Here is a 16,046-nt window from a genome sequence, read left to right as displayed (position 1 = left end):
TTTATAAAAATGTGAGGTGTGTGGTGTTGCAAGCTGCCATGAGCATTTTAAAAATAATGAAAAGTTAAGATAGAAATATGTTGAATAAATAAGGAACCAGAAGGCAGGTAAAGCAAAAGCATCAGGGGCTGTTATATTTGGAGGCCACTGTGAAATACACAGGATAATTGTAAGAGAAAGCAAATGCAACTGGAGATTGAAAAGCAGTACCAGGGTCTGGAATTCTGGGCACTGTAGGAAAGAGGGTGCTCTAGCTTCTCCCCGATTCTATTTTCTGTTCAAAGTTGCCCTCATCTGCTTTCTTCCTATAGAGTTCCAGGAGTGAATACCCAGCAGGAAAACAGCTGGGGTAGATGATTTTGAATAGAAAACAGCCAGAAAGAACACGCACCAGCTCCCCTTCCCTTCTGCTGTTCTTCCACTCAATATCATAGCCTTCTAAGATTTTGAAGGTTTTGATAGATATGTTTGTGTATGACACATGGTTCACTCCGAGATTGGCCACATAAACATGTTGGTCCTCTGAGTTCATCAGATAGAACGTGCAGTATAAAATCAAATTAAGATTAATCTGAAACGGCCAGCCTCACTGGAGCAAAGGAACAAAGGGCATGGGGCAATACCAAGCCAAGACCGTAAGCTAAATTGAAACAAGGTTCACCTTGTCAATGCCCCCAAATGGTTCTTCCTACTATCTTTCCCACTGTCCTAGTAATAGTTGCAACACATCCATGAATAGATGCATTGACTAGAAGTTGTACTTTCTCTGTAGTGCTAGAGCAACTCAGTAGAAGCATAGAATACTATCAGGCTGGGTAATTGCATGAATGCCTAGAAATTACAAGCCCTCAAACATGTTTACTGCCTCCCCTTCTTCAGTGTTTGAGGATATTTGCCTCAATTAGACTTTACAGTCAGAAACAGCGGATGAGCTGAGCTGTTGAATTCTGACTCTGAGAGCTTGAATTCTGACTGTTTTGCCAAATGTGTTTCACCTCCTGTTGCCTGCCCCATTGAATCTTCCCGGCTGATCTTTTTTCCTGAAATCAAATTTCTTATTTCTTTCTTGTGTACATCACTTTTACAATAGAAGTTCCTGCAGGAGAAAGGGGTCTTTGAAAATACAGACAGTTTTCATGTGCAAGCTGTGTGGCTATTAGGTAAATGGAAAGAGCATCTGGTAAAGTATAACTATGACTATGAACTCCCTAAAGTCAAATGTCCTGATGCTTTAGTGTCCACTAATGAGAGAAATGGGGCAAGGATGGGGTAGAATCAAGAGGAATATGGCTGAAAGGATGGAAAAATTGGCTGGACAATGTGCATGTGGCCCTTGATCAAAATATCCCCAAAGTACTCAGTACTGCAGAGTATTCCTAAATACATAAAAGCCTCTCCATTCTTGAAGGCACTGTTACTGTTTCAGAGGGTTGGGGCCATGTTTTGCACGTTCCATTTATCTCTAGAAGTGGGACAAGGCCAAGGGCCAAGAAGACGCATGGGAACTTGCTGCTTTTTAATCTGAAAAGCAGCTGGTGTTCTGTAATTTCAGAAACTTGAGTGGAGGAAGTGCTTCCTAGTTGCTGACTGCCCAAAAATGTAAAATTTCAAATCACTCGGATGCAGCCCGATAATCATGGCTCATGTATTTATTGTATTTAAATCTTACCCTTTTCCTGCAGGGAACCCAAGGCAGTTTACACAATCCTCTTCCTCCTTGCCACCGTATTCTCCCAGCAAGCCTGTGCGATGGGTTACGCTGAGAACTTCATCGTTAAGTGAGGTCTAGAACCCAAGTTTCCCAAGTCCCAGTTCGACATGTTAACCACTACACCTCACTAGCTTATTTCATGAGTGCAAAACGCTGCAAGGAAAATCACCTTGCTGAACCGTTGGGAATGCCACCTGCCCCAAATCTTAAGCCAGAAATACCTGGGCTGTGATCAGGTCAAGTCACGACACAGCTATATCCAAATCTACAACTTTTAGCTCATCTTCTTGGATGTCAGTGACTTGAGATGGGGCTGCAGCAAGGTCTGAGCAGGCAAAGGTGCAGGGCTGGGGTGAAGGTATCATGCCAAGCCCCACTGCTTGGCACGGTTCAAGCTTTTTATTGCTCAATACTCCACCCAGTTATTTGTATTGCTGGAGAGGCAAAACCTCTACAAGTGCAATGTAGTAGTTTATAACCATCAATCAGTACAATGTTTATTTCCAAGCCTGTATATTGCGCAGTCTGTCTGATTACTTAAAGTACAGTTTCATACACTGTGCTGTGCTTTGTTTAGTCGCAGCACAAGATGCTCCTTCTTTTCAGCTTAAAAATTGCTAGGATAAAATCAGTCAGTACGGCCCTTATAAAATCCTGCCTCATTTTTAAACAGATAGTTATTTTTTCAGTGAAAAAGTCTGAAAGTGTATGAATGTTATTAAAGCAATGAAATGTAGAAGCGTTTGCTTGCTGGGATTTCAGCAAGAACAGGGCTAACAACAAGGAAAGGAATGCTTGTGGCAGATGGATATCCTTGCCCAGCACAACAAAATAATACCTTTAACACTCTCAGTGCTCTCAAATTATCAGGGGTGAGGACCCAAAGATAAGCCATTGTCTAGAAACTGTTGGTTCTTTTCCATACTGCCTTCTACAACCTTCTACAGTGACTTGCTAAAAGGAATGAATAAGACACATTTTATTATAGTCTACAGAGGCACTACTGACACTCCATGTGCATCAAAAAAATAAATAAATCCCAGTATCTGAGCAAAGTAGAAGGGGCAGTTAGAAGTTATGTGGAGAAACACTGCATTAAAAATGTGATCAGAGAATTTAGGCAACAGAAAAGCATTTTCGAACTGAGTGCTGAATGCTTAACTATTCTTCAACCTCATTTTTGTTTGATCTAAATCTTATTCTGTGTGTTTCTCTGTAGGTTTCTTCTACCCACCTTGGTGGGGGTGTATGAAATGCTGATCTGTTCTTGATTTCTCTTTTTTGTCTCCCTCCCTGTGCCTTCTTGTTCTGTCAATTCCATATCTGCTGCTCCCTCCTCTTTGCAGCATTGCATCCCCCAAAAGGTAGGTTTTTATTATTTGAATCCTCATGTTGCACTTCTCGCATCTGCCTTAGCTTCATTTCCTAATGGTTATACAGACTGCTGGTGCTGGGGTGTTTACAGCAGTACTTGCTGCAGCATCAGGTGGCCATGCGGGGAGGGGGGTGTCAGGAATGTCTTTCCAAACTTTTCTTTAGCCTTGCTGTCAAGCTGGGTATACATGGCCTGCACTCTACTCTAGCCTTCTTTCCCTGTACTGTTATAAAACTCATGGATTTCACTGCTTTAAATGAATAAGTCTCTTCCGGACACAGTACTAATCCAAGGAGAGCCACATTCCTTGTTGGCAAAGAGTTAATGAGGGGCATGCTGTTAAACATGAAGTTGCTCTTTGTATAAGCAGATAAAAATTGTTTTGAAAATAGTAGCTGGCAAAACATCCTGGAATGAGCATTCAAATGGCCGTATCTTTTGGGAGGTGTATTTGGACAAGTTGTTTTCTTACAGGCATATTGCCCCTCCCGCTTAGAGGTTTTCTTTGCCGCTTATCTTTCTCTGAAGGTGTTCGGAAGACTAAGGATGGGCCGCTGTGGAGGAGCAACTGCCCTGCCCTACAGTCCTATCTCTTGTCAAGCATCTGTAGTGGAACGCTGAACATGAACTACCTCCCTTCTATTTAGTCATGTGCATGCATTTCCTGGTATCTTGTCTCATTCCCTTGCTCCTAACTCTGTGCTCTGTTCCCTCCTCTTAGAACAAGTCTTAAATCCACTGTGCTGTCATGGAGCACACACAGAAAGCTGCTTTGTTCTGAATCAGACCCTCAATTGGTCTGTCTAGCCTAGCACTGTACATTTTGACTTGCAGCAGCTGTCCGTGGTTTCGGCCAGGAGGTGCCAGTGATTGTACCCGGGCCCTTCGCATGCGAAGCAGGTGCTGCAGCCGCTATTTCTTGTCCTAGCTCTCTTCTGGTCTCGCTCTCTTTCCTGCCATCTGCTTATTCCTGCTCTTATTCTCTGACTCAGTCCCTCCGTATTTGTCATATTTCTTTTTCCTTTCCACAGAGCCTTTTTGAGATAGATGGGGGAAAGAGTTGCTAGATGAACCTTTATCTGAGGCTTGCCAAACTTCCTTAATTTATATCCTCTAAGCCGGGTCTGCCTCTGTCATGTTTCAGGATTGCCTTTTTTCCCCAGTTGGCATTCTTACCCATCACAAACGTACAGATTGCTTCTTCCCACCAGCAAATCCATGTCACCCTGAGGGTTTTGCTGCCTAGTCTTCATCTTGGGAGAGCACAGCCTCCTCCATCCTGCTTTCTCTCTCAGTAAGCAGCTGGAGTACATTGTGCTATTGCAAGTATGCTGCTCGAAGTTGCTGCCCAGAGCACGCAAGCCTTCTTTCTTGGGTATATGGGCTGACAGTTCTGGTGTCTTATGAAGCAGACTTGTCTGTGCTGCGCTGAGGAGTGCATAACTGGCTTTGTAGGCTTATGAGCAGGACAGCTTATTAACCACCTCATTAAAAAAGAATACTAACCTAGCAGATAATTTTATTTAAAAAATATCTTTTACTTCTGTCTGTCAGCAGTGAGTGAAATGTAATATATAAAAGTGAAAAAGTAAGTGAAACATGATACGTAAAAGCATTTCTGAAGGTTCTGTGGAGATGATGAAGGAACTCTCCAGGCCTTAGATACTGGTGCCAGTGGTTTGGAGGTTTCAGCTGCTCAGTTTGATTGAGACTTCTGATTGAGAACAGTTCGTGTGGCTTAGAAAAGGGGGGCATAATGGCCATTTCTCATACAGCTGTGCTTTTGGGATACCCATTTTGGTAGCCATAGTATCCAGCGTGATAGGAGTTCTACCTTTAACCATGAGCTCCATCAAAAAATGGGTGCTGTAGGACATATGGCAAAGGACAAGGAACCTGTCCCAAAGTCTTGAGTGTAAGGCAACACACTAAGCAACTCCTTTGAGCCCATAGTTTCCTGCACCCACAGGAACCTGTTTCCTGGCAATCCACGCTGCCATAAGTAATTAATTTGCTTAAAAAATGGGTGGTGGACAGATGTTAGCAGGTGCCAATAAACCTGGCCATCTTGTTGTAGAGAGAAAAGGGAAAAGCTGTCTCCTGCATTTCAACCCTTTCTCCTAGCATGTTGAATAACATCTTCACAGTTTGGCTTCTTCCGTGGCATGGCTTTGCATACATCTTTTACAAGCTGAAAAACCTGCATCTTGACTGTCAAACAGAAATGGCTGCACCAGCTTGTCATTGGCTTATGTATGTTTCTGTACCCCAGTCCTCCTGCTTATGCCTGGGTCTTCAGTGTCTTGGTTTAGCTGAAACATTTGTGGGTTCTTTAATCCCATGGATATGACAATAGTTCTGTGGGCATGGGGTTTTACACAATGCAGTGCATTCAGAACTCCTCTTAAATGAGGGCAATTGCTGGAAGAAGATTTCCTTGGGTGGTCTGTAGAACTTTCACAGAATCTTCTGCTCCCCTTTCAAGCAACTGCTCATTCTCACTGTCACTGTGATCTTGCTACAGTGTTCTCCAGTAAAACTAGGCTACTATATCTTGCTGGTTTAACTGGTTTTGAGCTGCAGCAATCCTTTCTGGCTTTTACACAGAAACTTAAGTTTATCTTCCAATGGCTTTGGTGTGTAAACTTACAAACAGTGTCACAAAATCTGTAGGAAAACCATGGAAGGGCAAAGCCAGTCAATTAAAATAACTCCTTACTCCATTTTTTTTAAATATCCCAAACGTCCTATCAAGTATTATAACTCTGTTCTTCAGAGACACTGAAAACCACGTATACTTATAGACCTCAGATACAGAGCATACTTTTTTGTTGTTCATGTAAAATAATCCATAGTTTAGAATGTTGTTACCAGGACCCTCATTCCCCTTTAGGGGTATTTAGAATCTTCAACCTGGTACTGCCTTATACAGAGCTAAAACCACTCCTTTATTACACATCATCCCACCTTCTAGCCATGGGCAAATGGCATCCCCAAATACAGAGATGCTTAGCAATTTTATTTTTCTGCTGTGTGGGCCAGCCCTCTTTTTATCCATAAAATTACTAGCCTTCCAGATTGAACATATCTGTATCGGAACGTCTCCAGAAGCAAAGGAAAATGCAAAAGGTTCTAACTTGCAAATGCTTTTCTGACTTCTGGGTGCCTAGAAGTGATGCTTTCTTGCCACAGGCACCCAGGCAAGGCCTCAGTTGGGCAGCATTTGCTTTACCCATTGCTCTTACATTGTTTCCCAATACCTCTTGCTGTTGTTCTGCAGACAAAACGTCCATTTGGCTGTTCATGCTGAGAACTTCAAATCTGAAATTGTCGACGTCAAGAAGATGAGAGACATCTGGTCATGGATTCCGGAACGCTTTGCACTGTGCCAGCCACTCTTGCTTTTCACCACCTCAGAGCATGGCTGCAGCCTAAGCAGGTTAATAGTTCTGACTTAAATTCTAAAAAGGCTTAGGCTTAGGGTGGTAGTGAAGGCGCTGTGCTGTGGGTTCATCTTACGTCTGATGCACTGCCCACTTGCCTGAGAGCTGCCTTGCCAGTGGCTGCATTTGTATATCCGCAGTGTGCCAGTGGCAGCGTTGGTGCCAGGGCACATCAGTCTGCTCTTCCTTAAGAAACATCTATAATGACTCCTGTGTATGTCGTTAGAAAATGATTGGTTTCACTTGGAGGATTAAATGTGCTGCTAAGCGTGGAGAAGCTTTGACAATGCCCAACAGGCCTATTCACTGTGGAGAAAAATTGTTCTATCAGACCAGAAGATGCTATCTCTCTCTGTGTGCTTCCACACAGCTTTTCAAACACACCAGTACCTTAATACAGCAATATCTGATGCATGAAAAAGCAAAGGTTGCCATGTCGGCCATACAAAGAATTCCCAAATCCATATTTGTGGAATTCTTTTATTAGGCCAGCTCAAAGGCTACCTAATGTGCAGGCTTTTGAGATCTCCAAATGTGACTAATTATAGTTCAGGCAGTGTAGAAGAAGAGTAAACTATTCTTGTTGTCTTGCACCTACATGTGCTAAAATAACAAGCTTTGTGACTGAAATTACTGCTGCCTAGCACAATCTCATTCTGTTTGAAAAGGTGCATGTAAATGTACCTTTACTTAGCCTGCAAACAGTTAGTCAAAGGAAATGGACTTGACTGCAAATTATTTCCATTTCCCTGCAAGAACTTTTTATTTGATAAACTCACTACTCTTCTCTGGAAGCATCATAGGGCTGGTCTATAAAATATTCTATGTGGAGAGGCCAAGTTAGTCTTGGGACACCACATGGGGGAAATAAATTGGAAGCAGCACGGGTACAATCACCATGTCCTGGTGCTGCTTCACACTGACACAACGCCCGCTCTCAGCTGCTAAGGCTGTGCCGATGCAGAAGTGGCTACTAGCTCTCCTGATATAGATCTGCACTGCGTCCTTGACTTGATCTTCTAGGTGCCTCTTAGGTGAAGCAGTTAACAGGCATTCAAGCAAATCAGTAATATTCCAGCTGTTGCGAGTTCTGTATTACCAGCACCTCTGTCCTGAAGTGGTAGGATTGCCTCTCTGGTCCTCAAAAACATTCCCTAGAGTAAGGTTTTGTGTAGATGATTTTAAACAAATTGGGGGGGGGGGGGGCGATGTCATATAGTGCTGTGCCTTCTTTAGCCTTGTTGGTCCACCGTGTAGCAAGAGAGGTGTAACTGAGGGGTAGACTTTACACAAAAAGGTCATGCCAGCTATTGCAGGAAAAGCCAGTCTGTCCCTTTTGGAAAAGCTGCAGTAGCAGCAATTAGAATAGCAAGCATTTGTGGGCAAGTTCCTGTCTCTGCTCTGAGCATGTGCTCAGAGAGACCTTGCTGAGCCACGGTTGTCCATCTGACTCATGCTGCTGGACCTCCGGAATCTAGCGAAACACAGAGTAGATCCTGCAAAGCATATGTCTTCCCAGCCTTATTTTAGAACATACTTACCACAACCCGTAGGAGTGATGACTCGCATGGCCAAAAGCTTAGTTCGAGCCCACGCACCCTGTTCCTTATTTTCTAATTGACATCTGGGGTCATCACCTATTAAAAAGCATTGCATGAAAACAGTGGTTTCACCTGGGGAAAATTGTTGTGCATCTTGAAGCAGAGGCAAAGGGTAAGCCACAGTTTATTTTGGGATCATGTATAAGTGCACTAAGTTGTTTCAAACAAATGGGAAACTGTTCAGGAACTTAAGCTTCATGGGTCCGGTATCCCTTAGTCCTTGTGACTCTCCAAAGCAGAAGTGTGTGGGCTGACACTTGACAGGCATAGAAATGAAAAGAAGAAGATGGGGATGAAAAAAACCCTCTTGTGGAAAGTGCTGAGGCAAACAAGGTTGTGCTTCACTAAGAAGGCATCTTTTATATTTGTATCAGGTTCTATTCACATTGTGAGGGACATGAACCAACTCTACTTCTCATTAAGACCACCACTCAAGAGGTAAGTTGGTAGGATGACTAGCACTGGTTTTATAGGACTAAATGTCATAGGATTAACTAAACTGGTGGCTGTCACATTACTGTAGCTCCCACAGGCAAAAGAAACAAACAGCGCCTTAGAAATTCCTGTTATAGTCATGTATTTCGCAATTTAACGTTCTTTGTCGTACGTAACTTTTTCCTGGTGTCCGCTAACTCATTTGTCCTTGATGGCATTTCTTTTGTCAATATATATTTTGACAAAATATATGTCACAGCTATTTGTTTTTCATAGTCCCTCCTTCTGCCTTTAGGACTTGAGGTGTTGGAGAAAATCAGTCCTAGCACCTCAGGTGAGAGAACACCTGCCCCTCCACATTGCACCCCTGCTAGAGGAAGTGGCTGCTGGGCTTTCATGAGAACTTGTCCAGGTCCTGGAAGGACCCTGCAGTTCCTTCTCCTGGCCAGGCAGCTCCCTACAAAGCCACTTCAGCAACAGCAGAAGCAAGGAAGAGCGGCCCATGCAGCGTGGGAGGCAGGATGGGCAGCTGCCCTGAAGGACTCCACTGGCTGCTGTCCTGCAGCAGCAAATGTCACAGTGAGAGAGCGGCTGGTGGGGTTTTCCAAACCAAGGGCTGGAGGTGGTGGAGCGGCGGCAGCAGACCTTCCTGGCAGGGAGGGCGTTCGCTGAGCAGGAAGCTGCAGCAACGCGCACCTCCCTGACAAATTTACCTGCAGGGTGCATGGATGCTTATTACATTTCATGTTTAGTGCATACTTAAAAATATATAGTGAAATGTCCTTAATCTACCCGTTTTGAGAACATTCAGCAGTGAAACAGAATTAAATGGATTAAGATGAATTTTTCCTAAAACAGTAACTGTTTCCCATCCTAGGTCTGTGGTGCTTATTTATCAACTGACTGGAGTGAACGCAGACGAGGAGGAAACAAGCTGAGTTTCTTTGGGACAGGAGAATGCTTTGTGTTCCGAGTAAGAAGCAGTTGTGGTTGCTTGCTTGCTTGCATGCACTCTCTCCCTCTCTGTCACTCTCGTGAGGAAAGCAGCTTCGTAACTGGTCAGTTACAGGACCAGAGCTCTTGAATAAGGTTCTGATCCAGTACTTAGATGCATCCCTAAATTGTGGTTTGTTTATTTATTTATTTAAAACATTTTTATGCCGCCTCCATCGTAACGAAGCCTCGGGGCAGCTCACAACAGAAACAAAATACATAAATAAATAACAATATAACAATAAAAATTATTTAAAAACCTCTGGTGTATCTCAGCTAAAAATTTAAAATCCTATAAATACAAATAATTTAACACTTAAAATAAGTTTTAAATAAAAAGGTCTTAGCTTGGCACCGAAAAACAAATAATGACAGTGCCAGGCGGACCTCTCTGAGGAGCGCATTCCATAGATGGGGCGCCACCGCAGAGAAAGCCCTCCTCTGGGTACTCGCCCTCCCAATATCATTCACAGAGGGTTCCCGGAGAAGGGCATCTGTTGCTGATCTCAAGGGGCGGGAGGGCATATATGGACGCAAGCGTTCCTTTAGATACCCAGGTCCCAAGCTGTTGAGGGCTTTATAGGTCATAAAGGTCACTTTATGGTTGTCAGTGGGTGCCATTACAAGGGTATTCTTGTTTGGCATCCTAAGAATTGTTATTAGCTTTATGGATGTGAATCACGGATCTTGAAAGCACATGCTTTTGCTGGTGTTTTCCTGACCATATCTTGATTAGATCCATGAGAGGAGTCTTCTTCTGTACTGATCTGTCAATTTATCAGACTTTCTTTTTTAGGTTCCCTGAGAACTGTTCTTTTTTCTTTTCTCCCCATCCCATTTGTGGGTCTCTTTCAAGTTGTCCAGATCCCTTTTGCCTCCTGCTTACAGTTGTTTTTCCTGGTTTTAAAAGCTGTTCTGTGATGCACTGAGATACTTGACTGACAAAAATTTCAGGTTGCCATGCACTAAAAAACCCAGAAGTAGTAGCAGTATAATAACTTTGCTGGGACTACCTAAAAATCCAAACAACTCGATTTGCTTTTTATTCACTGCATACCACAGTTCTCTGCAGCTGTGTTCATTGTATTGTTCTTCGTTGTGGTCTCTGTGCATCACACATGACCACTCGAAGAACAACAGTTGCAGGTGAACAACCTGCCATTTCCCAGACTAGGATGCGTAGACATTTTAAATTTAAAAACTTGGGACAAAAGACCAAGGCACATAGTCTAGTGCTGGAGCTCACACATTGCTGGTGAGCTATCAAAACTGACGTGTCAAAATGAAGAAAAAGAAAGTATCATGGCAAAGATTCTTTTAATGGAGAAATCCTTGCCTTTTAAAGTGGGGGTCTTTGAGTAGAATCACTGTTCTTTACAAGACTCTGAAGCAGTATAGGTGAGAAATACAGCTTTTCTCAACAAATACATATGTCTTTGCTTCCTAGAAAAATAACCCTGTATATTGCCTGCCGAGCAATCTGAAATACTGTACAACCAGTAACCTGATCAACCACTCATGAAGCTTTAGATATTGGATGGTTATAGAAATCCTGAAGAGCTTCAACAACAGAGTGGTATAGAACTGAAATAATACATAATAACCTACACCTGCCTGAGGACCAGCATGAAAGCTGGTCTGAGTTTTCTAAACATCAGGGTACAAATAGAACTTCCCTTCTTCATATGTGCTACTACTCCTATCTCACAATGGAAGGAGAACCCACAAGTGAAGCTTGTTGTCTTCAGTGAATTTCCTGCTGAATTCGCTTCTCTCTGCAGCTGGTGCCTGAAGTGGAACGTTATGAGTGGGTGATAATAAAGCACCCAGAACTCGCTCTGACTGGATCAGAACAAGGAAACAATTCTTCCAAGATATCGGACCCGCCATCCTCCACCAGCCTCCCCTCTGATCCTTCAGATCGTCTTTCCCCCTTCCTTTCTGCCCGGCACTTCAACCTGCCTTCCAAAGCCGCATCCATGTTCATGGCTGGTGACGTTGAATGTATCATCATAGGTAACTGTGCTCTGCTTGTTACTCTTCATGGTTCTAGAAAGGGAAATGAGTGTATTGGCATAGTTCTCGTGGATGCATGTAAACTACATGCTTTTCCCCTTCCATGTGTGATTTGACTTAAGTCACCTTAACATAAACGTCAAAATGAAAAATGAGCTGGCAAAATGCTTCTATGTGGTATCATGCAAAGTTTAGGCTCGCAGTGCCAACGATTTCTAAAACTAACTTGCTGATAGAGACAGGCATCTCGCATAGAACTTTGTTTGGTTTCCTTGTTTTTGGTGCAGGGAGGTTAACATGCAGAATATGCCAAAGCTCCCTTGCAGAGAACCCTTGTGGTGCAGTGGTTAAGGGCATGAGACTGGGACTCAGGCAACCAGGGTTCTAGTTAGTCTCCACTCAGCCATGGGGCCAAATGGGAGATTTTGGGTCACAGACCCTCACCCCAGTCTACCTCACAGGGTTGTTGTGGGGATAAGATGGAGAGCAGGAGAATGATGTAAGCTGCTTTGAGTTTGGTGTAAGGAAAAAGCAGGATATAAATCTAAGAGATAGACAAATCCTGTCAGAATATGCTTGACTGCACTCTCAGTAAAACTGTGCTGCTATAGTCATACAGCTTTTTGCAAATTTGATGACCCCACATTTAGACTCATGCAATGCCCTCTGCATGGGGCTTTTCTTGAGAAGTGTCCAGAAGCTACAATTGGTAGAAAATGCAGCAGCTATACAGCGGGACCACGTTAGACATTATTTGAAAGCCCTGTGCTATTCATCGGTTGCTTCCCTGTGGTGTTAGTTTTAACTCTTAAAGCTCAAAATGGCTTAGGACCTGGCTCTCTAAAGGGCCGCCAGTCTCATGATTGTCCTGCTCTGAAGAATAAGATCTTCGGGAGAGGCCTTTGGCCACAGAGACGCATTTGTTTGGCACCTGGCAAGGGCTTTCTCCTGTGCCACTCGCTCCAGCATCCCCTGCTGATTTCTTCCAGGGCAAGCAGATCCTTCATCTGCTACAAGATCATAAAACCTCTGCTTTGATTCACTCTGATCAGAGTGAGGGCTTGGGGGGCTTTGTTTTGAAAAAGAAAGCTCCTGACAGTTAGCTCCATCTGTGTGGAGAAGAAACAGAATTCTGCATTGCCCAGTAAGAAGCAACTCAAGCTGCTGTTCAAATCCTTAAAGCACTGCTATAAAAAGCAGCTATTTCATACTCGATACCTTGGCTGAATATTGTGTAGTAGTTCCTATATGTACTTCCACACTGAGAATGGGTGAAGAATGGGTGTGCCTTGACTATAAACTCTTCTGAAAGCTGCCCTAATTGAATGTATTATGCACTTGATGGATTCTGACGCATTCATGAACTCACACTCCACAGCAATTCCCTGAGGGAACTGGAGAGTAATGTACATAGCGACTTCTCCTGCGTTTTCACCAATACGCAGACAAAATGACCATCCTGAGTCAACAGAACTAATCCATCCAAACACAAGGTTGGAGTCTTTGCTTTGCTGGCACGTTGGTCCACGGCAGGTGCGTAACGCTGGTCTTTTCGTTGCAGGAGGCGGCGATGGTCAGGCGCTCTACATTGACGCAGACCTAAACCATGGAAGAACTAGCCACTGCAACACTTTCAACAACCAGCCACTGTGCTCTGAAAGCTTCCAAATAGCCATCATGGAGGCCTGGGGTTTCAAGGACACTATGAGCAGTTGAGGAGGCCGCCTCTCCAAAGCAACCCTTACCATTCTGAGCCGAACTCTGACTGCAGGAGGAGCCAAGCTAACTTTTGGACCCACAAAATCACTAGGCTCCATTGCCATTCAGAGAGCTCATTTAAGGGGCTCAGTTAGATGCGGGGTGTAGTTGTTTTGCTGATGTATTCTGCATATGCAGTTTCTGTTGAGCTCAGTCATTCATCCTTAGCCACTTTCTCTTACTCTGTGGACCTTGGTGCATATCCTAATGTTTCTGGTAACAAGAACTTGGCCTCACTTCAGTAACCCAGCTGATGCAGAGCTGCTACAGAGTTATGGCTTTGGAAGGCCGGATGCGTTTCTGATCCTTGCAAATGTATGTTGATAGCTGGCTTCAACCAGCAGCATATGTTTTCCTGTTCTGCAGAAGTTTCCTATTCTTACAAATGTGAGCTTGGATCCCAAGTGACTTGCATGCAGTCAGGACTAGATCATGTTGCCGATGTGTCTCCCCTCTTCCAACCCAGCCACCTGCCTACTGCACCATTCCGGGTCCTCTGATCCTCAAGGGGCTGCAGTAGGAAAAGGGAGGCAGGAAAGCCACATAACTCGTGTGCAGAGCAGTGCATTTGGATCTCCTGAACCTCGACATTGATTTCTAGAACCTGATCCTTTAAAGAACCTGTTTAAAAGTGTGTGTGTGTGTGTGTGTGTGTGTGTGTGTGCGCCTGGCAACCGGCTGTTGTACTGATGGCCAGTCCATTTAACATTCCTGAGTATGTGAAGTGAGGCGAGTAGCTTCGAGTTAGCACTGCTACCGTTGAATGCAGCACACGGACACCCTACATTTCTGTTTACATTCCTGGTATCATGAATAATATCATGGTTTTGGGGGTGGGGGTAGATTGAGGCAGCTAAAGGCCCTAGCAGTATATAAAACGCACAGAACTGTTTCTCCCTTGGCTCCGCAGCTGTTGTGCTTGAAGACCCTGGGGGAGCTTAAGAAACAGTATTAGCCAGCTGATCGAGAATTGCGGCATGGTCTTCCGAGGAAGGTTCGTGTACATGGCTAGGCAAAAAGCTAATGCGTTTGTCAGTCTTCCCCATGACTTCTGTGTGGCTGTTTCTTCTAGAGACGTTAGGAGGGTCTCCCTGCTCAGCAAGTTGACAGCTGCCCGGTAAATGAAGAGTTCTGCAGTCTCTGCCTGTTTCTTTATCAGGGGCCTCCTCCTCGCACAGGTTGCTTACCAGGTAAGCAGAGTCAGCCACTAGGTGCGTCTTACTCTTGGGCTGCTGCTTCTCTACCCTGGGTGGCTGTGAGCAATGCCTGCACCTAGTTAAAGGATACAGATGCAGCATCTGGCCGGCTGGGGAGACTTGGATATTTTTCACAATTCCTAATCAGCCCAAGCGTTGGCAGCAGGAAACTGCCATGTGAGCAAGAAGAGGTGTAACCTGGAAGCTGGAAGCTGGAAAGTAGTCTCTACCGGAGAGAAACCTGCATCATAACATTGGGCTCTATCGTAAGTTTGCTTTGATCCTTTTGTTTGCCTGTTCAAGTGGTCTGGACCAAACCGTACCTGCCAGCAAATATGATTGCCTTTCTTAGTAGGCTGATAGGGAGAAGGCGTGGAAGTCACTTGACTCTCAACCCCAAGTGCTTGTGTTGGGGGAAGTGTTGACTGCAAGAGTGCTGTTAGGGACATTTCTAGCAGACTTTTCTGCCACGCCTGTGCTGATCTAGAATGCAGCAACTTGTGTGCTGACCTTAGTGAAGATCTCCAAAGTGTCCCATTAAGGTGGAAGGGAATCCCCAGCAAATTTGAACTGAGCTTGCTCTAGCTTTGCATACAGTTGGCATACCGCTCCAGAAGATGGTGCCAGTTTACTAGCAAACACTAAAAGAGTAGTCAAAAGATTGTTCACACTTGGTTGGAGCAGAGCTATGACGGTGCTGGCGGGATGTGGCTCGAGGTCCTCGAAGGAGTCCTGCTCCAAGATGTGAGCGCTTGCAGTGGTTCCGGTAAGCAGCCTGGGTCATCTCGTGCTGCTGCTGTGTCTGGGTTAATGGTTTGTAATTGTAAAATTCTTGATACTTGTCTTACAGTCCAGACCCTGCTTATGATACCATTATGCATGCTGATAGTTTCATCAGGTTTCTGTCTTAAATGGTGAGAGTTTGATGACTGGGAAGGAGCAAGTGTCAGACCGCCGGTATGGTTTCTTCTTTCAAAAACACCCTTCTTTGTCACAATATACATTAAAGAGCAATGCTTTCAGGTTTGAGGAAGGCAGAAGAATTCTAGAGACATCAAGAAATATCATGAATGTTAGTAGTGGGAGGCTGCAGGCTATTTCACAAGAGTGGATGCAAATTGTTAACCCTCTGAGGTGTGATGAGCGCTAGAAACCACTGGGACTTTCTGTAGCTCACTGAGAGCCTTGTGATTCCCCACTGAGAAGACAAGTGAACAAACTTGACTTCTCCTGCATATAAGGGTGGGGATAGAAAAGAGAGCCAGTGTTCTCCTTAATGAGTTGAACATCTTGTCTCAGGAATATGTTCAATTTTGGGAAAACTTTAATATGCACATATATGTTTAAGCTGCTCGTCCCACAATTAGCTTGTGAGGAAAATAAAGCATATCACCTCTAGATTCATTTCTTCCCTTTCACGCTGAAACAGATTCTTCTTGCTTAATGAAACAAGTATCCTAGTTTTCTTCTGAAATCTGACCTTTTTTTTTTTTTTTTTTTTTTTTTTTTTTTTTTTTT

The 16,046-nt window shown here is 44.1% G+C and overlaps 1 protein-coding gene across 25 annotated transcripts in view; it reads left to right on the top strand.

The window, feature by feature from the left end:
- The window catches only part of TBC1D24 (TBC1 domain family member 24), a 49,361-nt gene that overhangs the window by 13,638 nt on the left and 19,677 nt on the right, over nt 1-16,046 (top strand). For 10 of the 25 annotated variants that reach the window (XM_044433237.1, XM_044433227.1, XM_044433223.1 and 7 more), the window contains 6 exons: nt 3,058-3,075; nt 6,367-6,525; nt 8,505-8,568; nt 9,443-9,538; nt 11,340-11,574; nt 13,136-14,794. In XM_044433237.1, coding sequence (XP_044289172.1) covers nt 3,058-3,075; nt 6,367-6,525; nt 8,505-8,568; nt 9,443-9,538; nt 11,340-11,574; nt 13,136-13,290 — 727 coding nt within the window. In that variant the 3' untranslated portion in view covers nt 13,291-14,794. Of the gene's footprint in view, nt 1-3,057; nt 3,076-6,366; nt 6,526-8,504; nt 8,569-9,442; nt 9,539-11,339; nt 11,575-13,135; nt 16,003-16,046 lie in introns of those variants that run through there. The other 15 variants (XM_044433238.1, XM_044433234.1, XM_044433228.1 and 12 more) reach the window with 12 other exon arrangements.

Source organism: Varanus komodoensis, unplaced genomic scaffold, assembly GCF_004798865.1.
Source record: "Varanus komodoensis strain SLA01 unplaced genomic scaffold, ASM479886v1 scaffold26, whole genome shotgun sequence".
Lineage (NCBI taxonomy): Eukaryota > Metazoa > Chordata > Lepidosauria > Squamata > Varanidae > Varanus > Varanus komodoensis.
Note: the sequence above shows the minus strand (reverse complement) of the source record. Positions and strands in the feature narration are given on the sequence as shown.